The sequence below is a fragment of the Tachysurus vachellii genome, chromosome 6 (genome assembly GCF_030014155.1).
Source record: "Tachysurus vachellii isolate PV-2020 chromosome 6, HZAU_Pvac_v1, whole genome shotgun sequence".
Taxonomy (NCBI): Eukaryota; Metazoa; Chordata; class Actinopteri; order Siluriformes; family Bagridae; genus Tachysurus; species Tachysurus vachellii.
In genome coordinates, this window is record NC_083465.1 from 3,593,017 (window position 1) to 3,619,815 (window position 26,799).

Below are 26,799 nucleotides of genomic sequence, written 5' to 3' on the forward strand. Positions count from 1 at the left end.
GAGCATGAGATGATTTGTGCTTCATCAACGTCTGTAGAGCTGAGAGCTTCATATACTGTAGCATGACAAATCTTCACGGTGTCAAGCATTTTCTCAGGCCGCCCCAGGACACGAGAGTTCACTGTCTCCAGATCGTCATCTCAGATCAACAGCTGATCGAGGAGGGAATGTAAGCCAGGACCGACTGCTATGGTTTTTAAAACCTCCATAATAAAACTCCACCACAGAGTTCAGCCAATTGAAACTAGGCAATCCGGAAACAAAAGGGGACAGTAAAGTCCAACCCAAGACTACGACGTGAAACCATTCACAAGCCCTGTGGGATTCTCCAGCCACCCACTATGACTGTCAAACACTGTCATTTTTCAGTTTTAACAGCTGGTCGCAAGTGTCCAGATGGAAAAAAGAGGACGAATGGACAACTGCTGTTACCTCCCAGCATGGACAAGCTGGATATCATAGCAAACAGACAGGCCACAGACGAAGAGAATAGCAAACAGATGACACCAAACTGAGTCCGAAGAAGAGAGGGAATACAATGCGGATCGTTTGCGGTTAGCGCTGCGGCTCTGAAAGGCCAGAGTTCGGCTTTCCTGCTAGACGAACACAATGCATTCACGCTGCACAACAGCACAGGAAGAGCAGATGAATGGAGTGTTCAAGTGAATAGATTGAAGGTTCACTATAGTCTAACTGTGATTCATACTCCTCACACAGTACCTCTGTATAGACCTGGCTGCTTTTTTGCCTGAGTGTGAGTTAACCCTGCTTGATGAATGTTTTCAGCTTGTATCATGAAATCCCACCAAGAATTAAAGTGTGTAAGTTACTTATAGAGAAACGGGCAGCTGGCGTTGATGTATAGCTTCTGACAATTTGCTGAACTGGTATTGTCTACTTCGGCACACAGCCGAACAAAACGAGACGGAAAGAATCGCTTATTACGAAATTAGTGCCTTTCCCAGGAATCTTGCCTTCTGCGTTTCCTTTCATTCTTTCTTGCTTCTTCATTCTCCTTTTCTTTCAAATTACAGCTGAATTGTCCCAGAGCTTGGCTATAGAAATTAAAATTATGGACAGACAGTTTTAAGCGAAGATGTGGGAGAGCAAAGCTGCATACAAGCAAATACATTTCTTTCACAGAGACCCACCAGCAAAGTAAACCCCAAATCCTATTACCCCCCTGAAGGCAGCGAAGCATTGTGGGCCTGAAAAGCTGCGTTGTGGAGGCCAGCTTCCAGCAGAGAGCACATTGTGCAGTGTAACAGCTCGGGAAAAACCAAGAGGTCCAGCTACCCCTCCTCTTTTTGCCCTAGAGGGGCCCTGGGCCCCGCTCTTTTCGCCCCTAACACCCCAGCTGTGAGGGGTCAATGGGGGCCACTGGTGGAAATCAACAAGGCTGGTATGGATGTGTGAAGCACTTCTATTGCACGGTTCCTGGGACTGGCTGGGAACTCATTAGTCTCCAGCTTGGTGGAAGTGGGAGAAAGTGACAGCTTTTAACCAGGCTATTAAAGGGGAAAAGTGTTTAATCACTGTGAAAAGATTTAACGATAAAGAAAAAAAGCGGGAATTTTTTTTTTGTCTACGCAGGTGCAGTTCACAGGTGCATTTCTATGTGCATGCATATTTTTTCAGATCTGAACAAATCGGATTAGATTTTATATGCAAAATAAAAAAAAAAAAGGACTCCTTGGAACGGGTTAAAAAAAAAACGCACACGGACGACATTCGCATGCTTTAGCCGCTCAAACCAAGAAGACATTCACGATCACGATCATAGAAGCTCTGTCAAATACCAACCTCGTGATGAAAACAATACCACGTACTGTGACTCACGCAGACTTTTCCCACAAAACAAAATAAAATCCATTCTCTGTGACTGTTTTAAAAAAAAACACACACACACACACACAAAATTACACTGGTAGGTCTGTCTACGAGTTAGAAAAATATACTAGAGCCGTTCTCCTTCCCAAGTTTGAGTCACGCTGCGCAAAATATTAGTTCAATGTGGAAATGTGGTGAAATGTGTGGACTTGGATTTCAAGTGTAGAAACCCTACAGCAGTGAGAGTGTTGCACCAAGAGGCAGCTATCAACACCTCGGTAGTTAGAAAGGTTAGAGCGAAGGCGACGTACTTATGACACATAATGAGACGCTATCATTTTGTGTCATTGTGTCTGAAGACAGGCGAGGACAAAGTTCTGGCAGTGCCCGAATTTTTAGATAGTTATTTAATATTATATTACATTACACGATGCCTTAATCCTCGATTGTGATTGGTCAGAAGGTGCTGATTTCTTTTCTTTAACCGCAGGTCTGACTGCTTGTTTAACACTCGCTCATTGCTAAAGTATTTAGCATCTGTGGAAGGAGTCTCCGCTGTCAGTCTTTTCCAGTTTCTTGTCAACCGAACTTCCCGAGAGACAAAGAACACAAGTATACTGCGATCATGTAAGTGATTGTGGATATTACACAAAATTAAATGTGGTATCAAGAAGTATTTAATTTCATATACATACGAGTAGGAATTGGCGAGAACTAAAGACCTGAGCCTGAAGGACTGAGATGCCCTGAATGAGTAAGCCAGCGTCTGAGTGTGAACGTACGTGTGTGCGCAGGCACACGCAAGAATGCGGTGTGTGCGTCTGCACAATGCAACGCTACCTCCCACATTCCTGGTTACGAGTACAACATAGCACGGTTAACTACCCAAAGCTATTTGTTAACATTTGGTCGTGAGACACCTCTACATGACCAGCAAATAATGAGACAGGGGGCAGCAGCGGTGAATCTAACCCCTAAATCAGATGGTATCCTGGCTGACACCACACATTCCTCAGTACTCTCCTTTACACACATGCGCATACACATGCATATTTTTGCACTTGTGCTTGTTTGACATCACATTAGCAAGATCATTACTGAATTACTAAGCTTTTTTTTTTTGCTGGGTAAAAAACCCAGATGGTCCAGCGCCAGGGTCACGCGCACTCATGAGGTTTTACCACGTGATCCGCTGTGGCGATCTCGAACAGGGAGCAGCCAAAGGAAGAAAAAGAAATATATGATACACTAAAACTGGGTATTTTTCAATTTCCAAGCATTCTACAGCTCTCCCAATTACCCAACACATGAAGCCAATGGCTACTGGTTATGGTGTGTCACATAGAAGTGCTTTCTGCCCAATTCCGCATACACGAGCTCACAGATGCCCATGATCACTTATGCCTCTTTTCCACCGGAAAGAACCGGGTGCTGGTTCAGAGCTAGCGCTGGTCCTGGTTCAAAGTTAGTTCCACTGGCGAACCTTCTAAGAACCGGTTTGCCTTTCCACCGGCTAGAGAGCCATCAGAGCACCGAGTGTGACGTAACTGTATACGTCTCACGTGTCCCAGCAACTTTAGTGCAGCAGCGGCAAACACAAACACATCAACAATTTCGGATGTTGCTTTACTTTTAATGCTCATGGCTTTGTGAACCTACATTAGCATCCAAACGCGGCGAATAAAACGTGTACGTGCAGCTCCATGTAATCTGTATAAATGGAGGTTGTAATCGATAAAGTACATAACGTTATTTTATTATCATATTGCGGTAAAGTAAAAGTGTATTAAACATTAGTATACTTTTAAGGTACATTATCTAATGCGCTAACAGTAGCCCCGCCCACAGCCCCGGAAACAAGCGGTTCTTAAGTCTAGACCAGCAACGTTTTGGTGCTACTAAAGAACCACTTTTCCTGGTTCAGAGCCGGTGCTTTGGCGGTCGAAACAGAAAGAACTGGTTCTAAATTAGGCTCTGGTTCCGAACCAGCACTCAAACTGCCTCGGTGGAAAAGGGGCACTAGTGTCACTGTGATTGACAGGGAACAGAGGATGTCATCCCTCTCACCCCGAGTGCATGGACAGTTTGCTCTCTTGGGCTCTTGGCAACGTCGAAATCTTAGCTCTTGTCTCTTGTTTATTTACAAATTTAAAGATTTACCACATTACACACCAAGTCGGGGGGTTAAAGTTGAAAGCAAGTCAGGTGATTCGCATTGTACTCTATGTCTCCTCTGAACAAAATCCGAGTCTTGAATAGCTAGAAGTCAGTTGGTTGATCTTTCTTCCAGAGTGCTGTCTCTAGTCCAATCTGTAAGAGGATCTGTACTGTTAAAACAGGACAACTTAAGAAACCAATTCTACTTTATTACTGTGAAATTGGCTTTCCCTGGCACGGACTGTGAAGCGTGCGAAGTGTGTAGCAGAAAAAAAAAAATAAAAAGAAAAAACCTGTACGAACTCAGTAGTTAATTTTGCTCCCTCTACTATCTGACTCGGGTCGATTTGTACTTTTACCCCAGCAAATATGCACAGTCCTGTAGATGCCCTTGAGACCAAATTGCCAAAGGCCCTCGATTCATGGATAGCTGGCGTTGCGCAGACGAGCAGGGTAACAGATGCCAGCGAGGGGGAAACATTGACAGCTACTGCATCTCTGGCCATGGTGCTAACAACTCACATCACCGCCAGTTAGACACACTCAATACCAGCAATGCCCCCTTTCCCAATCCCCCGGTATGCAAAACCACACCAAAAACCACCGATTGGCTCTGGAAGAACATTCAACACACGTTTGTACTGAACCAGAACTAGATGGAAAACAAAGATAAGCCCAAGATTTACATGAAATCTACACAATTTTGCGGTCTAAAATTTTAATGCTGATCATATTTAAAGACCAAAAATTAGACAGTAAGGTTAAAATTGCTGCTGTTATTCAGACTAAGGCATATATTATTTCTCAAAGCCTGTCAAACAGACGCAAATATTGACTGCTTACCAACCTTTATGGATTATAAAGTGGGCTATTTCCTATTCCTCAACTGACATGTTTAAGCTCGCTGGCACGCACAGAGTATCGGTTTCCCATAAGGGCTCAGGCTAACTTCTCTATCAAAGCCAGCTCTGTTCCTGCTGCTTGCTTCCATAAGCTTGTCTCTGGTGGCTACGGGGTAATGAAGAGCGGCTTCCCGCAGTCACCGGGCTGGGTGTGTGTGTGTACACACGCCGCTGGCCGCAGAAGCTGTTACGTATTTGGCAGGGCTGTGAATCTCACACTGTTCCAGGCAGTGGACAGGTACTCCACACTGTGCCAGGTCCTGGCGTCAGGAGGATGTGTACTGATAGTGCACCTGTGATTCAGCGTGTGTTATGTTACACAGAGTAAAGTTTAACTTATAAAAAAAAAGCTTTACATCTTAGGTGCTTTCTGAGTTTCTCACCAGCTCGTGCAGTTCCGTGCGAACCTGACTTTCAGCACCTACATAAAAATCTTGGCTGGTCAAGCAGTTCTCAAAGTGTGTGCCAGATTCAGTGGCCTAAAAATAACGACCTCACAATAACACAAGCTGACCAAAGTATAAGCTTGGTCTGGGGTTGCACAATGAACAGTTCTCAAGAGTACAGTGAGACTCTGAGACTAGGAAATTTTTCAGCAGTGAAAACTGCACTTATTACTGGTTCTGCTGAAAAGAACTAAGAAGTAAGTAGACAGAAAATTGTGTTGTCTTTTGATTTTAGGTTTCTGACAGTAAAAAAAAAAAAAGCTTTGATGTTTTGACTGAGAAATGATGAAAGAATGAAAGAATCTGTAAGCATTTTAACCAATCCAGTATAACTTTACAACTAGAAACTTAATGTATAGATAAATATATAAATGCATATCATGTATGTAGAATAAGTGCTTCATCAGCAGCAGCAGCAGCAACATTCATTCATTCATACCCCAGAAACACCAGTCCATCTGAGGTCACCACACACACACACACACACACACACACACACATATACACACACACACACTCACACCTAATGGTAATTTATCTCAGTCAATGCATCTACGTGCATGTTTCTGGGACATGGAAGAAAACCCGAGAACCCAGAGAAAACCCACACAGGAGAACGTTCAAAACTTCACATTAGACATTAACCCGGTCTCAGAGGCTGTGATGCAGCGACTCTATCACTCTATCACTCTATCACTGAAACTTCCGACCAAATAAAAATGTTCTTAGTATCTGAAATATACGAATAATACAGAGATGCTCAACCTCCTTTAAACTTTCACAGGGTTCATAATTATCCGGAGTGAAAATAGCAGAGAGAAAAAGCTGCACATGCCATGTGCACATCATAATGAACCTTTCCTGCAAAATCACACTTTCCTCAGTACATTGATGATGATGATGATGAAGATGATGAAGATGATGATTAAGTAGCAATGTATAGAATTATTCATTCATTCATTCATCTTCTACCGCTTATCCGAACTACCTCAGGTCACGGGGAGCCTGTGCCTATCTCAGGCGTCATCGGGCATCAAGGCAGGATACACCCTGGACGGAGTGCCAACCCATCACAGGGCACACACACACACTCTCATTCACTCACGCAATCACTCACTACGGACAGTTTTCCAGAGATGCCAATCAACCTACCATGCATGTCTTTGGACGGGGGAGGAAACCAGAGTACCCGGAGGAAACCCCCGAGGCACGGGGAGAACATACAAACTCCACACACACAAGGTGGAGGCAGGAATCGAACCCCGACCCTGGAGGTGTGAGGCGAACGTGCTAACCACTAAGCCACCGTGCCCCCTGTATAGAATTAATTAACACAAAATTGCATAACACTAACATTTTGTTGTAGACACACTGACATATTAAATATAGCATCATCAGCGCCCTCATCATCATCACTATCAACCTCTACAAAAGTTTTCCAACACTGTAATACTTTATGTGTTTGTTGTCCGACGTGCATAAGCATAAGCACTTGAGTTTTTCATATGCGTTGTCTCTAAAGTAATCATCTACAAGTTTTGCTTCATCTGTCTAACAAGATGTTGCTCCGGCATGCATTCATTTTATTATTTATTTAGTGATCTGCTCTCCTGAGCGCGTGCTCTCCTGTCTCACAAGTTCTCATCATCAGAATCAGCACCATGACCAAGTTTTTCCCCCAACACTACCACATTTCCTCTCCTAAAGTGACCATCATCATCATCATCATCATCATCCTCATCATCCACTCGCGCGTCCTGGACTCACCGTGAGCGCGGAGAGTTTTTGCGCGCGCGCCTCCTGCAGCAGCCCGAACACCAGCACCAGCAGCAGCAGCAGCAGCAGCACAGAGTCCCGCATCCTGTTCACCAAAATCTCTCTTAAAGTTCACTCTTTGCTTAATGTCGCTCCTGCAGCCACAAGCAGAATCCGCTTGTTCTTTTCTTCCACTCTGTCTGATAAGTTGATTAGAGGTGAAGCTGCTTTCTAAGAGGCTTTGATGAGAAATGAGGAGAAATGCGCAGTGCTGTTTGCGCAGCAGGAATCTGTGCGGTAAGATGCGCTGAGTGGAGACTGCACACTGCCTTTAGATACGATCACTCCCCTCTCTCTCTCTCTCTCTCTCTCTCTCTCACCCCCCACCCTCTCTCCCCCTTGCTCTCTCTCCCTATTGCTCTCTCTCTCTCTCTCTCTCTCTCTCTCTCTCTCTCTCTCTCTCCTCCCCCTGAGCGAATCGTTATCGGATGAAGGGGGGGTTTGCTTTTTATAAATCTCTTGGATGCTGGTAGCTGAACGCAAACACCATAGTGCAAACTCTCTCCTCTCTTCTGTCCTTTTTACCATTTATTTATTTTAATTTTATTATTTATTTATGTATTTATTAAATGTTATTTATTTATTTATTTATTTATTTATTTATTTATTTTACATTTTTTCTATTTTTTTTATTTTACTGTTATATTATTATATGATGATGATGATGATGATTCTTATTATTAATTATATAGTTTTTTTTTTTCACCACTGCAGCACCACAGTTTCCAGCACAAGTTTAAGTCTTTTAACCCTTAAAGGTAAAAGTTTCTTTACTTAAGGTTTCTTTCCTTATTCTTCAAGAATCTATGAATACTGGGTGTTTCCCTCTAATGCAAAGGATTAAACTGACTTTTAATTATTCAAAGATCCTTCTATTGGATCCTTTTTTTTTTTCTTTTTCTTTTTTAAAAATGTCCTTTCGCATCTTCTCCTGTTTAATTGTATTTTTCACACTAAAAAACACTAAAAAAGCTGCACTATAGTTTCCAGTCTTCCATGAAAGGGTTTCAAACATGAACCTTAATAACTATAGCTATTCAGGGAACCCTTGAAGAACCAAGGAAGCGTTCTTCTTGCTTTCTAATAACGTACTGATGATTGATTTTAACGTGATGTACATAGTCTATACTTTTCTTTGTTCTTCTTTTTCATTTCTTGTATTTTGGTAAAAGTGTTGAGGAGATTATGACGATGAAGAAGATGATGATGAAGATGAAGATGATTGACTCTGCTAGGATAAAATAAGTAAAGTAGGGTAATTTGCATCTGTAAATTCAGAGGGGGGTTTTACATTTGCTTCTTATGCTGATCTTAGTATCTACTGGAACATACCTGAAAAAGAAAACTGACCTTTAATAGTTTTGAAAGCAGCAAACTGACTTAAAATTAGCGTGAATGGGGTTCAGTGGATTGACCATCTGGAATTAGACAATAATAAAAAATAATAAAAATAATAAATAAAGATTTCATATTAGGAAATGAAGGTGTTAATATTTCACAGATTTATAAACCCAGATGTTCTGTCATCTGGCCGTATATAAAGCCAATTTAAAAAAAAAAAAAAAAAAAAAAACTGCTGCAAAATTGAACCCTGGTAAATGTCTCCCTCTGCTGGTGAACTCCTACTATTACAGTTTTCCCAGACGCAGCTGTACTACTTTGTAATATATATATACAGAGAGAGAGAGAGAGAGAGAGAGAGAGAGAGAGAGAGAGAGTAATATATATAGTAATCTTATATACCAGTTACATTACATTTATGTTTGTATATCTGTATATTAGGAATCAGCCACTCGCGATCCCACAATGCTTTGCGTGTTCCACAGCCTTACCATCACCGGAAGCAACGTTCAGCGCGCTTCCTTTTTCTCCTACTGCCGGTAGCTCGTGCGTGCTCAGATCTACACCAGGGCTTCGCCATGTCTTTCCCAGCTGAAGAGGAAGAAGTAAGATTTTATTATTTATATAGATATATAGAAATATATTTGTCCATATTCAATCTGAAAAATAAAGATTTAGCGTGCATTAGCTCTCTCAGCAAAGCTAGCATGTTAGCCAGGAGTCATGTTTTTTCTTTAGCCTGTATTCCGACAAGACCCGCCTCCCCTTTTGTATGATTGGTCTATTCATTTGTATAGTAATTCCTGTCAAATCAGACAGCTGCTTATATGGTGGAACAGCCAATCGCGTTTTAAGAGGCGGGAGCTCTTGGAATACGGGTGGGGAAGTAAATAACGTTAACAACAAGGAGAGAAAGTGTCGTAAATGATGTGTAAAAGATTCAGTGTTAAATCATTTGATTAGAAAAGACATGAACTTTAAGTAATAGCTGATCTTCTTAAAGGCTTTCGATTGAGCACTGAATTGGTTTAAATTAGTGATGAATAGTTAACACGATTATTTATAATGTCTTATGTTCAGTAAGAATAAAAAAAATAATTATTCTCTCTCTCTATCACACTCTCTCTCTCTATCACTCTCTCTATCTCTCTATCACCCTCCCTCCCTATCTCTCTCACACTCACTCTCTCTCTCTGTCACTCACTCTGTCACTCACTCTCTCTGTCACTCTCTCTCTATCACTCTCTCTCTCTATCACTCTCTCTCTCTATCACTCTCTCTCTCTATCACTCTATCTCTCTCACTCTCTCACTCACTCTCTCTCTGTCACTCACTCCATCACTCACTCTCTCTGTCACTCTCACTCTATCACTCTCTCTCTCTATCACGCTCTCTCTCTCTATCACTCTCTCTATCTCTATCACGCTCTCTATCTCTCTATCACCCTCCCTCCCTATCTCTCTCACACTCACTCTCTCTCTCTGTCACTCACTCCATCACTCACTCTCTCTGTCACTCTCACTCTATCACTCTCTCTCTCTATCACTCTCTCTCTCTATCACTCTCTCTCTCTCTATCACTCTCTCACTCTCACTCTATCACTCTCTCTCTCTATCACTCTCTCTCTCTATCACTCTATCTCTCTATCACTCTATCTCTCTCACTCTATCTCTCTCTATCACTCTCTCACTCACTCTATCTCTGTCACTCTCTCTGTCACTCTCTGTCACTCACTCTCTCTGTCACTCTGTCACTCACTCTCTCTCTCACTCTATCACTCTCACTCTCTCACTCACTCTATCACTCACTCTCTCACTCACTCTCTCACTCACTCTATCACTCTCTCTGTCACTCACTCTATCACTCTCTCTGTCACTCACTCTATCACTCTCTCTCTCTGTCACTCTCTCTATCACTCTCTCTGTCACTCACTCTCTCTCTCACTCTATCACTCACTCTATCACTCTCTCTGTCACTCACTCTATCACTCTCACTCTATCACTCTCTCTGTCACTCTCTCTGTCACTCTCTCTGTCACTCACTCTATCACTCTCTCTCTCACTCACTCTATCACTCTCTCTCTCTCTCTCTCTCTCTCTCTCTCTCTCTCTCTCTCACACACACAGTATGAGCCATACAGCTACAGTGACTATGATCTTCATACTGGTGAGTAACGTCACCTGTTTGCATGCAGCCTGCAGTAGGGTCTTATACATACATACTAATGACTCACTACCTGAAATCCTCTCATTTCTGCAGGGGATCCCAAAGCGGATCTGGCGTATGAGCGTCAGTACGAGCACCAGCAGACGTACCACGTCATCCCAGAGGTTATCAAGAACTTTTTGCAGTATTTCCACAAGACCATCTCGGACCTGATCGACCAGAAGGTGTATGAGCTGCAGGCCAACCGCGTCTCCAGCGAGAGCATCGAGCAGAAGATCTACGAGATCCAGGATGTCTATGAGAACAGGTAGAACCAGAAACATACAGAAATGTATAATTAAACATTTTAGAAGCTCCTTATATTGCTTAGTATCGTGGATTATAATTACTATTGTTTTAACAGATTTCTTCAAAATAATTTCTTTGCCCTATTATTTGATTGACAGCTGGAATAAGCTAACCGATCGTTTCTTTAAGACATCTCCATGGCCAGAGGCAGAAGCCATTGCCTCCTTGGTAGGAAACGGTGAGTTGTTTAGCATTTTCTTAGTATTTTAATACAAGTGAGAAACATTGGCTTTTCTTTCTGAGAGGTGACGTTCCAGGTCCAGACTCATCTATGTTCATCTTTTTAAATGCAGATGCTGTTTTTCTGATCCTCTATAAGGAGCTTTACTACCGACACATTTATGCGAAAGTCAGCGTAAGTACTTAGGAGGTTATTTTGCCGTGTTTTATCCTAGAGAGTAAATAGGATTTTACTCCTAACATTTACGTTGTTCGGTTCTTTTAGGGCGGCCCAACACTCGATCAGAGATTTGAATCCTACTACAATTATTGCAACCTCTTCAACTATATTCTCAGTGAGTCCGACTTGTGCTTGTGTCTTTCGTATTTTTGTGTGATCGGTAATTATTTAATGAAAGACATCATTGGACTTGATTAGATGCTGATGGTCCTGCTCCATTGGAACTTCCTAACCAGTGGCTCTGGGACATTATCGATGAGTTCATCTACCAGGTAAGGCTAAAATGAGTCTTCTAAGCACAGAACAGGCCATGGCTTCAAACGTAGGGCAAATTTTGACAAATAATAATAAATAATTCTAAAAAAATGACTGCACCTTCTCTAGTTCCAATCGTTCAGCCAGTACCGCTGCAAAACAGCCAAGAAGTCTGAGGAGGAGATCGAATTCCTGAGGAACAACCCGAAGATCTGGAACGTACACAGTGTACTGAACGTTCTGCACTCCCTGGTGGATAAGAGCAACATCAACCGTCAGCTGGAGGTCTACACCAGCGGAGGTAAGAGCAACACAGAGAACCTTCCATTTGATGGACCTTTTCATTTCCCTTTTGAGTCTAGATTTTTCTCATACTCCAGGATCTCTGTGGAGGATAAATGGACCAGAATATTCCTGGATGGAGCAGCTTTATGGATTATTTTTATAATCTAGCTGAACGCTAATGAATGAATGAAATCGTTCTTGACTTAACTGCGTAATTGTGTGTTAAAGGAGATCCAGAGAGCGTGGCTGGAGAATATGGCCGTCATTCTCTCTATAAGATGTTGGGCTACTTCAGCTTAGTAGGTTTGCTGAGGCTACACTCCTTGCTGGGGGATTATTACCAGGCCATCAAAGTTCTGGAGAACATTGAACTCAACAAGAAGGTAAAAGTTGCTTATAGTTTATTGAGATATCAGTTATCAGGTCAAAAAGACATACTGTAGATAAATACACAGATCTAATCTAAAATGTCCAATATTCCACACAGAGCATGTACTCGCGTGTACCCGAGTGCCAGATCACTACCTATTACTATGTGGGTTTCGCCTATCTGATGATGCGCCGCTACCAGGACGCCATTCGTGTCTTTGCCAACATCTTACTCTACATCCAGAGGACCAGGAACATGTTCCAGAGATCGACGTACAAATACGAGATGGTCAGCAAACTTATATTATCAGGTTCACGTTACGTTGTATATTAAACGTGCTTCTTCAAGGTTAACGATAAAAAGAAAAGGAATGTTTTAGGTCCTAGAGTCTTCATTAGAGATTTTGGAAAGAGGATTAAAGAGTGTTTGACTTTAACAGGTTAACAAGCAGAATGAACAGATGCACGGGTTGTTGGCCATCGCACTGACCATGTACCCCATGAGGATCGACGAAAGCATTCACACGCAGCTCAGAGAGAAATACGGAGACAAGATGCTGCGCATGCAGAAAGGGTGAGACACACACACACACACACACACACACATTACATTGCTGTGAAATCTATAGAGCTGTAAATGGAGAATCCAATAAGTATGTTGTTGTTTGTGTCAGAGACCTGCAAGTGTTTGAAGAGCTGTTCAGCTTCGCGTGTCCCAAGTTCCTGTCTCCCGTCGTTCCCAATTACGACAACGTGCATCCGAATTATCATAAAGAACCATTCCAGCAGCAGCTCAAAGTGTTCGCCGAGGAAGTCCAGCAGCAGGCTCAGCTCTCCACCATCCGCAGGTGTGTCTTCGCTTCACGTTTTACCTCAGAACACCGATGTCATGTCACAAACAGTGCATCTACTATGTCGTCGTGTATTTATCGTGTGATTATGTATTGATTTGCTAATGACATGCGATCTTGTGTGGTTTGGGAATTAGCTGCATCCTGAAAATAGCGCGCTAGGAGTTGTGATGCATTGAAAAACCACAAAAACAATGAGAATATTGTGGGTATTTGTGTTACGATGCTTTTCTTTGTTTGCCTGCAGTTTCCTGAAGCTCTATACCACCATGCCCGTGGCAAAGCTGGCAGGATTTTTGGACATGTCCGAGCAGGAGTTCCGCATCCAGCTGCTCGTGTTCAAGCACAAAATGAAGAACCTGGTGTGGACCAGTGGCATCTCAGCGCTGGACGGAGAGTTTCAGTCAGCTTCCGAGGTCGACTTCTACATCGATAAGGTGTGAGAGAGAGTGTGTGTGTGTGTGTGTGTGTGTGAGAAAGAGCAAAGGACAGCAGACCTTCCAACCTTCCCATTGTGTAGAAGCTTCCACTCTGACCTATGTTTCATTTGTCTCTTGCCAGGACATGATCCACATTGCAGACACAAAGGTGGCCCGTCGCTATGGAGACTTCTTTATTCGACAGATCCACAAGTTTGAGGAAGTAAGAACATTTTTCATTGAACAACTTTCATCTTGGGGGGGGCACGGTGGTTTAGTGGTTAGCACGTTCGTCTCACACCTCCAGGGTTGTGGGTTCGATTCCCGCCTCTGCCTTGTGTGTGTGTGGAGTTTGCATGTTCTCCCCGTGCCTCGGGGGTTTCCTCCGGGTACTCCGGTTTCCTCCCCCGGTCCAAAGACATGCATGGTAGGTTGATTGGCATCTCTGGAAAATTGTCCGTAGTGTGTGAGTGCGTGAGTGAATGAGAGTGTGTGTGTGTGCCCTGTGATGGGTTGGCACTCCGTCCAGGGTGTATCCTGCCTTGATGCCCGATGACGCCTGAGATAGGCACAGGCTCCCCGTGACCCGAGGTAGTTCGGATAAGCGGTAGAAAATGAATGAATGAATGAATGAACTTTCATCTTGCCTGGTGATAATCTGTGTGTTCAGATTCGGTTCCACTCAGTTTTGCGATGTTTTTGAGGAACTTTCTGTGTTGCCAAAAAAATCATTAACATAATTACACAGAATCTCATGTATATTGTGCAATCATATATACAGAATCAGTATTAAACAAGTTGCCCTGACATCTCTATGCTTGTTTTTTGTAGCTGAATCGCACCCTGAAGAAGATGTCCATGTCTGGCACCACCACCTCCACCAGTGCTACATCACGATCATAACAGCACTCGTTGAATTTTTTTTTAAACATTTGTCTTTCCTTTTCCTGCACTGCAGCTTCAGCAGAAGATGCATTAATCCAGCTTTGACATTTACTAAGAGTTGAGAAGCCTCCCCTTTATCATGGATGGTGCAGATACAGTACCATCTTTCATATTTCCCGACTTCCAGCGTCCAGTTTGCCACGATCACATTAAGGATTTTTTGTGGGCTGGGAAAAAATAAAGTTGATGTGGTGAATATATGGTTACCGACGTTTTTTTTTTTTTTTTTTCTTCCACGTTTTACTTTTATTTTAATGTATATTCTTGCTTAAATTATTGAGTTTTGGAAGATTTTACAGGAATTTAGTGCAACAATTGTTGCCATTTTAATTTACTTTTATTAACAACAGATATTGTTGTAAAGTAGCTTTAGGGTAATATGTATATATCAGAATATAGGTTTAGGTTTACATTTTTTTTATTATTATTCCTCATGAGCAAACCAGAGGCAAAAGTGACAAGGAAAGATTTCACGAGATAGAAACTTTGAGAGGAACCAGACACAAAAGGGAATCCATCCTCATCTGGGTGACACCAGAATTTATCTGCAAACCGGAACTTTATGATATTTCCATATATCAATATGTATATGATGGCAAACACCTGCATTACTCAAAGAGCTCAAGGTAACGCCAGGTCTTTGGCCTAAAACAAATATTTACAGAGTTCTTCATAAGTCTGTCTTTGAGGATTTTGGAAACCGGTTTAATACACAAAGGGCTGCACACCGTGACATCCAGGAACACCCTTAGAACACAGGAGATCATTTGTGATCAACACCATCATGAATCTAATTTCTGTTTTGAAAAGAAATATGTAAAATGAACAAGTGTCAAAAAAAAAAAAAAAACAGCATGACATGAGCGAAAGAAACTTTAGAATATTTAGGGAATCTATTTACATTGTACATTTCTAATAACGCACTTTTAAGCTGTGTATTTTTTTTTATAGACTTTATAGATATTTTTCACTCTTTTTCATACTTCAATCTTTTTCATTCATTCATTTTCTACCGCTTATCCGAACTACCTCGGGTCACGGGGAGCCTGTGCCTATCTCAGGCGTCATCGGGCATCAAGGCAGGATACACACTGGACGGAGTGCCAACCCATCACAGGGCACACACACACTCTCAGTCACTCATGCAATCACACACTAGGGACAATTTTTTCCAGAGATGCCAATCAACCTACCATGCATGTCTTTGGGCCGGGGGAGGAAACCGGAGTACCCGGAGGAAACCCCCAAGGCCCGGGGAGAACATGCAAACTCCACACACACAAGGTGGAGGCAGGAATCGAACCCCAACCCTGGAGGTGTGAGGCAAACGTGCTAACCACTAAGCCACCGTGACCCCCTACTTAAATCTTTTTTTTTTTTATTTGTTTTATCTAATCCTTTTGATATTGTTACTACATTTCAAGCTAAAATATCTACAAATTATAAGGTGACTTTTTTCCCCCCATCAAAAAGATTCAAGAAAATCCCAATTCTTCTCAGTTGAATCCCAGTCTAACCCTTAACAGATGGAACTGTTATGCACTTTATATGCAAATCATTTTAGATTATCATTCTAGATGTTAGCAATTCTATCATTAGTTGAATGATACAAAGCAAAATTGACAAATATAAATTGTTTTGTACATAGCAACAGCGTTAGGAATAAAATTGTATTGTAAATTAGTTAAAATTTCCTTTATTGGTTATTAGGTGAAAGTGGTGCCAAAATATATATTTAAAAATATCTGACTTTATTCTTCATAGTTTCTTCAATAATTTCATTATTCTTACCGCTAGATGGCGCACCAAAACAACGCTGTTGTCAAAATCCGGAGAGCGCGAGACATTTTCTCTGACACCTTTAATAGTTTTTTTTTTTGCAAATATATTTGAATAAAAGATCCGATATTTAATCAGTAAGAAAAGTGTTAAATATGCGGCATAGAGGAAGCTCTGCCACAAGTTATTGAGTTAAAAGGATAATCTAGGTTCATCATCATCATCATCATCTCACCTGTGTGGAGTGGCCTGAATATGAAAGCTGGAAAAAAATCAAGTACGTTGTATGAACTGCATAATAAATCAACGACTGGCCTTCTCCTCCGTCTTCATCTTCTGCTTCTCCTCCTCCTCCTCCTCCTTCATCTTCACCTTCTTCTGCTTCTTCTCCTCCTTCATCTTCTCCTCCTTCTTCGTCTTCTGCTTCTCCTCCTCCTTCTTCATCTTCTGCTTTTCTTCCTCATTCTTCTCCTCCTTCAATTTCTGCTTCTCCTTCATCTTCCTCCTTCTCCTCCTCCTCCTCCATCTTCCTCCTTCTCCTTTTCTGCTTCTCCTCCTTCAATTTCTGCTTCTCCTTCATCTTCCTCCTCCTCCTCCTCCTCCTCCATCTTCCTCCTCCTCCTCCTCCTTCATCTTCTGCTTCTCCTCCTCTGCCTCCTTCTCCTCCTCCTCCTTCATCTTATGCTTCTCCTCTTCCTCCTTCTTCATCTTCTGCTTCTCCTCCTTCACCTACTGCTTCCCCTCCTCCTCTTCCTCCTTCTCCTCCTCCTCCTCCTTCATCTTCACCTTCTTCTGCTTCTTCTCATCCTTCATCTTCTCCTCCTTCTTCATCTTCTGCTTCTCCTCCTCCTTCTTCATCTTCTGCTTTTCTTCCTCATTCTTCTCGTCCTTCATTTTCTGCTTCTCCTTCAATTTCTGCTTCTCCTTCATCTTCCTCCTTCTCCTCCTCCTCCTTCATCTTCTGCTTCTCCTCTTCCTCCTTCTCCTCCTCCTCCTCTTCCTCCTTCTCCTCCAACTCCTTCATTTTCTGCTTCTCCTCCTTCTCCTCTTTCACTCCTCCTTCATTTTCTGCTTCCCCGCCTCCTCTTCCTCCTGCTTCTCCTCCTCCTCCTCCTCCTTCTTCTTCGTAATAATAATAATAATAATAATAATAATAATAATAATAATAATAATACCCAAAGCCCATCCATGCTTCTTCTTTATCCCTAACTTTTTGTATAAACCATAGAATAATTACGTAAAAATGAGTGAAACTATAAATAGTACAAGGAAGCTTTTTTTTTTTTTTTTTTTTTTAGATGAAGACATTTTCAGAGCAATTTAGTTACAATGACATTCGTTACTACTGTGTTTGTCTTCGTTTGAATACATTAAATATATGTACGTTCTCTTAACTGGTGAATTATCACTGAATTGTAGGTGGTTTGCAGAAGACAGATGTTTTGCCTTAACCAGATGAAAACGCCACGCCCTTTCCCTTTCTGTGGGCGTGGTTTAGAGCCGCTTGTTGTATCCGGTCTGCAGAGCTGACCTGCAGTACAGAGTTGGTTTTACGCACAAGAGCTGAGCATCACTGATCTCGCCTCTGGATATGCCTTAACAACCTCTGCAGAAATGTTGAGCAGAAAATCGGAAATGTCTGGAAATGCGGTCGTGCCTGCGGCCCTGGACCGCGGCAGGGTGGCGGAGAGGCTGCGGGCGGCGTTTGCCGGGCTGCAAGAGCTTCAACATTTGCGGGAGAAACAGGGCGCATTGGTGCAGAGGGCGCTTCGCGTGGACACGGACACGGAGAGTGAGCGTGTGGGCAGTGATGTGTGTTTACACCAAAGTGACGAGGATACAAACAGAGCAGAGGAGCAGCAGCGGCTGGAGACAACACTCACAGCCCTCAAACAGCAACTGGTAAGAAAAACAAATAAAAAAGTGGAGCACGAGCGTAAATTAGGGTTATGATCTGAAAAAGGTTCTAGGCATGAAAACATCTGACTGACTTGTATGCAAACATTCCAGCTGTCATTAAAAGTTCATAAGAACATCTTGATCAAGGCTCAGGATTGAAATATATTATGTGCATCTTCTTCTTGACCCTAACCAAGAGCGCTTATTGGTGCGCCTGCGCAGATGGGGGTGGCCATAAATCAAGGTTCAATCCAAGGGACAGGGCTGGGAGGGTGGGGGGTGCTTCCGTCTCTGATCATTAACCCGCTTTAATTAGAATGGTAACAGAGAACCAAATGACCACGGATTGGTGACACAGGTTTGACCCCAGGCTGAAGTCTTAGTGCAGGTTATCCGATCCAGTTCAATCCAAACACACATAACCATGTATAGAGTAACATGGTGGATAGAAAGTATAGAGTTTCTGTAGAACGAACATGAACTGATGAGAGCTGGAAATGGATAAATATAGCTGGAGGATTGGGAAAATTGTCTCTAGTGAACATTTGCACTTTAGGTGAACTCTTGTACACTATTGACTGGCAGAGGAACAGTAGCTCCCCAAGGTGGAATTCCTCCAGAGGATGGATGTGGATCTGCTCAGTGAATGGGGTAACTTTTCTCATGCAACAGTGGCCCCCAATTAAAGGGAATGAAGCGCATGAAAATAAAATGCGAGTCAAGTGGAAACCATAAAGCTGGTTGGTCATGCATGTGGCAGCTTGCCAAACTGGCAGATCAGGATACACAGTGAAAGTAGTGTTGTTCTTGGTACACAATTACTCTTAGAGAAACTAAGAAATTTCACAATTTGTTTGTGTGTAAATGGCATGGCACAGTGATGTAAACAAATGTTAATCAATGTTGCATAGAAGTGTTAATCAATTTAGGAACCTGGTTGTTTAGTTCAAAATTTGGGTTACTGCCCATATTTTGAATATAGATAGTAAATATGTGTTTGTTCATTGTAGCCTCTCTCTATCCAGACACCAGTAGATGTATATGTAATTCTTTGAGTCAGTATTTGGCATACAGTGTTGCGGTTTAGTATTTGTCTTGGTCTTGTATTGCTTTGTGTTTGTGTTTACACAATGGTCTGTGTTTCTCTGTGGGAGAGAAGAGTGAACCTTCAACATTGCACCCCCAGGCTATTCCTTGTCCTTGCATGGTTAATGGTCAACTACACTCCTTCATTCTTCTTCTTTTTTTTTAACCTCCTACTTTCCTTCCCCCAAATGTCTTATAACTCCAGGAGGTCTGTGTCATTCATTAAAGATCTTTAAGAATCTGCCTCCTTTGTTTCCTCTTTATTTTCCTTCCTTAGTCAATAGAGCAGTTAAATGTACAGGACTCTGTGTAGTCACATGCATCGGTGAACTTTATATGAGGGCTTTGCTCATTGTTTTTTCCAATTAATATTAATTTTTATTTGTAGACATGTACATTTAAAGCATGAATCATTTAGATTTGCTTTTCTCTCATCGCACCAGCAGTGAAAACTAATCACTTAAAATCACTAGAGCACGGTGGTGCAACAAGTTAGTTACTGTCTCCCAATTACAGTGTCCTTATTTCAGTTTTGAGCTTGAGTTACTGTCCACTTGTTCTCCTTGTGTTTGTGTGGGTTTTCTATTTGGCTCCCTGGTTACCTCCCACCTCTCAATAACATCCTTGAATGTTAGAACTCTAAATTACCCCTAGTAGGGAATATGGGTGTATGTGATATATTGGCATCCTATTCATGGTGTATTCCCACTCTGTGAACAATCCTGTGTCCCTGTCAAAAGTATAGAGTGCAGAATGAACACGACACATACCAGGATAAAGTGTTTCCTGAACACGAATTAATAAAAAAACAGAGCAACTGGAGTTGCTCTGGAGTTATACATTTTACAAAATTTTACGCTTTGCTTTTAGACCCGTCTGCGGAGACAAGATGTCGGACTTAAAACGCACCTGCAGCATTTAGACCATCAGATCAGTGAGCTTAAACTGGACGCACGTAAAGCTTCCGCTGAACACTTGGAGAGCGACAGCCGGCCCAGTTCAGGTGAAAAGACTACGACTGAAAAAAACTTGTACATTTTTATTTGATGAATCTTTAAGTACATGCAATGAAAAACTCATTACAAGCATATAACTAATATCTTTCATGGACATTTCTTCATTTAGGATTCTTCGAGCTCAGCGATGGTGGTTTGGGCTCTCTGTCGAATTCCTGCACATCCGTCTACAGCGAATGTCTCTCAACTTCATCTCAAGCGAGCTTGCTTCCACTGTCGTCAGGATTCTCGGCTGCCCGTGGCTGTAACGCCCAGTTGCAGGCTGAAGTGTCCCGTAGACGCTCTGCGGACGAGACTACGGCCCAGCCGGACGTTCCACGTGGCCTTGGCGTACGTCTGGGTAGCAGCGGAATACGCACAGGTTCATTCAGCTCAGAGAGAGCCAGACAAAGGCCTGTCTCAACAGGTTAGCACCAACGTTGAATGGCTAATGAGTGTTAATTACTAAAATAGTTAGTCAACCCATCTTTTGAAGTGTAAAGTTTCTGTTGTAAGGTTTCCACAGAGATACAAATCAAATTTATTTTATTTTATTCCATGGTTCTAAGTTTTTCATCTCGTTTTTCCAGGTGATCTTGACAGAGTGATCAACCCTGGATTTGGCTACTATAAACCCGTTGATGTTAAAACCTCTACCATCTTCACTGCATTCTGTGACCCCACCATGGATCCCAAATATCAAAGCAACCTTGTATCCCGCAATGGTATAGAAGTGTACTGCTACCCAAGCCCCCTGCATGCTGTAGCCCTCCAGAGCCCCATCTTCTCTCTCAGTGGTGAGAAGGGAGGGCCTGTGGCCTCAGATGCCCAGGATAAGCACACCAATGTGGGACTTTATAAGGACAGGCATCTCAAAGAAGAGCACAGTGACCCCAAACCTGAAGGTTATATCGTCAAACTGCTTCAACGCAGCTCAAGTAAGATAAGCCTTCGGAGTGAGGTGGGTGTGGAAAAAGACATTCTTCCAAGTAATGTTGCTCAGGATTATGGGCTTTTTGGGTTGAGAATGAAGCAAGTGAAGGATGACCAAGTGCAGGGACCCTTCCAGATGAAAATAGAGTCCACCAAGAATCCAGTAAAGGATGGAAAGAAATCGCCACCAAGACCTGCTGACAAAAAACAAATGAACCCGAACAGCGTTAAGGCAGAAGAATACGGGCAAATGTGTTTTGTCCAGTACTTACCAAGTACAAGAAATCAAAAAACAACTGCAGCAATGGGTCAAGAGAAAGCGGATGAAAATGAACCTAGGGATCAGTGTCGCCAGGGGAGTGGCCTTGAGGATGCATCAGCAGTTACAAAACCTCCTGAAAGGAGACCTAGCTTTACCTTTCCTAATGAGCATAATAAAAGCAGAGATGGAGGTTGCATTCCTACAGTGAAATCTGAGTTTGTTTGTGCTCAGTTTGTGCCTGCAGGATCTCAGAGGATGAAGGTGCGTCAGGCAGACAAGAAGACAAAGTCTGTGAAACTGCGGAAGAAGGGTCACGAGAAACCGACAGTTAAGAAGCACCATCTGAAGCACTCATTTCGAGAGAACGAAAAGGATAAAGGTTATAACAGTAAAGCACGCTCAGAAAGAAATCCAAAACAATTCAGTACAGAAAGGGAGTTGATTGATGCTCCACCTACGGAACCCAGACTTCGTTCTCGCTCAGAGTCGAGTCTTTTGGGGCCTGGAAATCAATGTGGCACTCACCTTCAGTCATATCTGCAGCAGAAACATACGTCCAAATCCAGCAGACTCCCAAAGGGTCAGTTGTCAGATTTGGAGAACCTATCTAGAAAGAAGCAGAGTTCTCAGAAATGGCCCCTTGCTTCAGAGATCCAGGTTTCACTTGCACCCCCAAACCATTACCAGAGGTCCAGGGAGGTGCATAGTCACAGAATCTCACAAAAACCAGGAACGGTGCGAAGTTTGAGCACGAGACCTCGATCGGGCCACTGGAATGGTTTTCCGTGTCCACTTCAGCCATCCATGTCTTCAGCTTCCTACTTTAGCAATCTGAACTTGAAATACCCCCCGGCACCTCTGTCTACCCACTACACACCCAGGTGTGAGTCGGAATACTCGGCAGAGTGTGCCTCACTCTTCCACTCCACTATCGTGGAGAGTAGCGAGGGAGAGCTGAGTGACTATACCACCAACCGCTTCGGAGACAGCGAGTCAAGCCAGGAATCTCAAACCGGTTCCGACTCGGACAGCAGCCTGTCTCTGGACGAAGACGATCTGTACGAGGAAGATGAGGATGAAGGAGGTCTGGTGTGGGCTGAGGCTACTGTGGGCCCCACAGCCAATAGGCTGTCCGTCCAACAACACCTTCGCCCTGAACCAGCTTCATGTCGCATCAAAGCATCCCGAGCGCTAAAGAAGAAGATCCGCCGCTTTCAACCAGCCTCACTTAAAGTCATGACTCTGGTCTAGTCCTCGAACTTCCTTCCAATGGTCAAAAGTTTACAGTATTCTCCCATGTCTTTTAGATGGTTCAAAGACTCTTAAGTTCATACTATCTGTGCAAGTTTTTGGGAAAGAAACTGATATTATGTTATGTAACGTTATGTATCTTTATGCAAGGCACTCCATTTTAGACAAATTCCAATTCACAATTTATTTAGCCAGTGTTAAAATGTTTATTTCTGAGCTTATATATCTGCTTCTAAGAATTTGCCCATGCACCAAAGACTACTCTTATTGGCAACTGAATACAAAGACAGAATGAACACGACACCAATAATGTTTTTTTTCTTCTTAAAATTATACATAAAACCTGTTTATTGTAAATATTCTGTTGAGGTTTCTTTTTGCCGTCTTCAAAATCACCAAAAAAAGTCACCTAGTAAAAAATACCTTGTATTTTGTTTCTCACAAGCCTCTTGTGTGTGATTTTTTTTTTTCACATTTGATTTTTGCTTTGCATTTTAATCTCCTTGCAAATAAACATTATTTAATGTTCAAATGACTCAAGATTCTAAATGTTCTTGTTCATTGGGTGGGAGATCTGTTTAGATATTGATCCATCAGAAATTCGCTGGGTAAAAGTCCATGGGTTGACCTTTTGTGTAAATGGAGGTTACAATGCTTCGTGACAGGCCATATTGCTGATCATAGGGCTTAAATAATATAGCACTATATCATATTCTCAAAGAAAAAGACTGGCATTTTCTGTACCAGTGAAAGTACTAAGAAATACTAAGAAGCACCATCTGTACCCTTTCATCCAATGTTAAGAAAGGGTTAATAAATCACATTTAGATGGTTTAACCCCTGTTTAACTACCATGGTCCCTGACTTTTTGGACATTTTTTTCCACAGTAGAAAATTATATATATAATTTTTTTTTTTTTTTTTACAGTGCCCTACATTTTCAGCACCCAAAGACTCAACAGACAATTAACCCACATACATCTCTTACTGATCATCTGCACAATCCTTATCTGCAGCACAAGAGTAGGCTAATAAAGCACGTGTGTGTGAAACGAGATTACAAACCAGACTAAGTTGTAAAGTTTACCTTGGCAGAATGACAGAAGAGTATCAGCAGTGGTGGACAAATCATAAATTCACTTGCTAGCTCACTGAGCAAGTGAAAGCTCTGTCACTTGTCCCATTTACTAAAGTGTTAGCTAATGCATGGTAACATATAAACAGTTAGTGAGCTAAATTAAATTCAAATTCAGCTTAACTTCGCTTTATGCATCTGACAATCTTAGTCAATTGGTAAAAATCAGATAATTTGCGTATGCTCCGATGTTGGATAGGTGTGTGTGTGTGTGTGTGTGTATGTGTGTTTATTTTGGATGGAGAACTAAGAAAAGTATAATAAGATTGGAAATCGCTAATATGGTTATAATTACAGCACTTTAAATAAGTTGGAATAGGATTTAAGTACCGTACTTGATTCAGAGCCATTTCTATAAACACAAGCACACAGATGGAGCCCACATGATCTGTTGGGCCTCTTTTCATATCTGTCAGACAGGGTTTTAAGAGGATTAAGTCTGTGACACACTGTCTCAAAATTTCATCAACTTTTACTTACAAGCTACAGGTTTACATGATCCTCTCCTCATGGCTACAGACAGTGAAGTAAGTCCACTGTAAACACCAAAATTGCTAAAAAAAGGGAATTAAATAAAGCTGTGGGAAGGAGTTTGCATGATATAATGAGCTTGGAATGTTTTTAAGTCAGTTTGCAGGTGGATGAATCTCAGGAAGAGAATTTGCCAAAATAATTAGAACAATTTATTATATGTAACTAATGAGTGCTTGTAATTCTTCAGAACCAGATGCTGGGAAACGCACGAATCAAATTCCTTTTAAGTCAAATTTTATTTGGGCAGTAAAATTATTTCTGATTCCGATTCTCTGAGGCTGTCTGGTCCAAGTTTATGGTCGCAAATGAAGCTAAAAACAACACAGGCTCTTTTTGTGCATGAGCAAAAACAAAAACTTCAAAGACGATCCGCACGGTCGCATGCGGGTTTTATCGGTCATATGAAGTTTCGGTTCTGACCCACCCTGTGTAGCTACAGCGACCCTTGGCCCTGTTGAGAAAGGGGATTAGAAATGGACAGAATCTAAAGAACGACAAATGGACTAGTAGGGAAAAGAGGAGAAAAATGAAGGAGAATGTGGGCACAGAGGGGAGGAAGGATCCAGCTGTGTTTCTTTGAAGTTTGATCGAGGCCAGTGGACATGACCTTGCTTGTCGCTGGATCATCTCACAGGCATCATTATTAGATGCGCTCTGAACCCTTTCGCCTCTCTTGATTAGTGTTGTATCCATTCAACATGGCTCTAATGTTCTTATGCTGATTCGAAAAATGTTTACACATTGACAGGAAGGAAGTTTTCAGTAAGGAGACATTTATTTTGCATTTATGGGAGGAGAGCCTTTAGGACAAACACAAATGAATCTGGAGAGAAAATGACCGCTTCCAGCTGCTATAACGGATGAGGAATAACTTGATTTGCAGACATTCCACAACTAAAAATGGATACAACTTATGATGTGTCATTCTTTAATTGTGTAATAAAGAGAAATGAAACATGAGCATGCTGTCAATATCGCAGGTAAATAATCCTGCTTGGGCTGCTAAGAGTAACTATTGAGTATTTCCGATTGATTATTTTCTTATAATAGTATGCCACGCCATGTTTTGTCCTCTACTTTTAGAGCCATGAAATGATGTTATATTTCAGTCTTTAAGTTAACCATAAAAATTCCTATTCTGGTTTTGGGCTTTAATCGATAGGTGATTGGCGGACTTTTTGTTCACGTGAGTGAATCAATCTATATGATTCTCTGATTCTTTGATCTGATTCAGTACTGAGTGCTGAACAAAATACCCCCCCCCCCAACTCTTCAGCTGTCTAAATATAAACCACAATATAACGATCCAAGGATTCATGAAAGGAAAGCTACAGTAGGAACGAGGAGGATTATTATTTTCCCATTAATTATATTCACCGCTTCATCTTTAAGTAGACTGGAGAAGGTATTCTAATAAACAAAGACATGCCACACACCATGAAAAGTCCAAATATCTTGGAGCGTTCTTACTTACATGCTAGTAAATACAGGTTTAACGCAAGTGTTTCTTGACGCTGTCAAGTCGTCAGCATAACACAAAACGGTTGCGACACCCATATTAATGGTCTGTGAGTTATTACAGATTATAAACACGGAAATGGGCTTGAGAGGACATGTGCGAATGTTAACTGTCAGTGGACTCCTGCTAATACATGCACAGACATGCATGCAACAAACCTGAATAACATTTCTAAAGAAATACATGTGACAAGCCCAAAAGTCTATACATCTGTTCAGCTGAACATTTAAGTTAAGAAGTTATACCTTTGACTCCAAACCCATTAAGAATGTGGATCGCCTCAGAAATGCCACCAAATTGTTTGGGTACAAATCTGTGAGGCACAAAAGCAAGAGCTAACAACACTAATCAAGGAACTTGCTACTCATAATCAAGCTTGTTTTCAAATTTGGAATCATATCATGGATATCAAGTTCATTCATTCATTTCCTACCGCTTATCCGAACTACCTCGGGTCACGGGGAGCCTGTGCCTATCTCAGGCGTCATCGGGCATCAAGGCAGGATACACCCTGGATGGAGTGCCAACCCATCACACACACTCATTCACTCATGCAATCACACACTAGGGACAATTTTCCAGAGATGCCAATCAACCTACCATGCATGTCCTTGGACCGGGGGAGGAAACCGGAGTATCCGGAGGAAACCCCCGAGGCACGGGGAGAACATGCAAACTCCACACACACAAGGTGGAGGCGGGAATCGAACCTCGACCCTGGAGGTGTGAGGTGTGAACCACTAAGCCACCGTGCCCCGTTTTCTGGTAAAAATAGAGTGTCCAGTATCCAAGTATCGCCCTGTTGTAACAGTCTGTAAGATTTCTACCTGTGCATACTGGTTGTTCAGTACTAAAAAGAGGCACAATTAAGCAAAAA

The 26,799-nt window shown here is 42.1% G+C and overlaps 3 protein-coding genes across 5 annotated transcripts in view; 2 read left to right on the forward strand and 1 right to left on the reverse strand.

Annotated features, from left to right (window-relative positions):
• The window catches only part of smoc2 (SPARC related modular calcium binding 2), a 33,648-nt gene extending 26,214 nt beyond the window's left edge, over positions 1-7,434 (reverse strand). Inside the window, exon 1 of one of the 2 annotated variants that reach the window (XM_060871790.1) lies at positions 7,103-7,434. In XM_060871790.1, coding sequence (XP_060727773.1) covers positions 7,103-7,195 — 93 coding nt within the window. In that variant the 5' untranslated portion in view covers positions 7,196-7,434. The remainder of the gene's footprint in view (positions 1-7,102) is intronic. The other variant, XM_060871791.1, reaches the window with a different exon arrangement.
• A 1,542-nt stretch (positions 7,435-8,976) lies between these two features.
• Positions 8,977-14,725, forward strand: eif3s6ip (eukaryotic translation initiation factor 3, subunit 6 interacting protein). 2 transcript variants are annotated; one of them, XM_060871792.1, is made up of 15 exons: positions 8,977-9,096; positions 10,618-10,657; positions 10,751-10,964; positions 11,104-11,183; positions 11,299-11,360; positions 11,451-11,520; positions 11,604-11,677; positions 11,790-11,961; positions 12,174-12,328; positions 12,433-12,603; positions 12,755-12,888; positions 12,989-13,162; positions 13,413-13,602; positions 13,727-13,807; positions 14,416-14,725. In XM_060871792.1, exons 1-15 carry the CDS (start codon positions 9,070-9,072, stop codon positions 14,485-14,487), a joined length of 1,716 nt encoding a protein of 571 aa, XP_060727775.1. In that variant the 5' UTR covers positions 8,977-9,069; the 3' UTR covers positions 14,488-14,725. The 2 variants fall into 2 exon arrangements, with proteins under 2 accessions (XP_060727775.1, XP_060727776.1); XM_060871793.1 differs by lacking the exons at positions 8,977-9,096; positions 10,618-10,657; positions 11,104-11,183 and having other exon boundaries at positions 10,886-10,964.
• Positions 14,726-17,805: 3,080 nt separating this feature from the next.
• Positions 17,806-23,269, forward strand: dact2 (dishevelled-binding antagonist of beta-catenin 2). The gene is made up of 4 exons (XM_060871794.1): positions 17,806-18,210; positions 20,164-20,296; positions 20,419-20,715; positions 20,879-23,269. Exons 1-4 carry the CDS (start codon positions 17,923-17,925, stop codon positions 22,732-22,734), a joined length of 2,574 nt encoding a protein of 857 aa, XP_060727777.1. The 5' UTR covers positions 17,806-17,922; the 3' UTR covers positions 22,735-23,269.
• Positions 23,270-26,799: the final 3,530 nt, after the last annotated feature.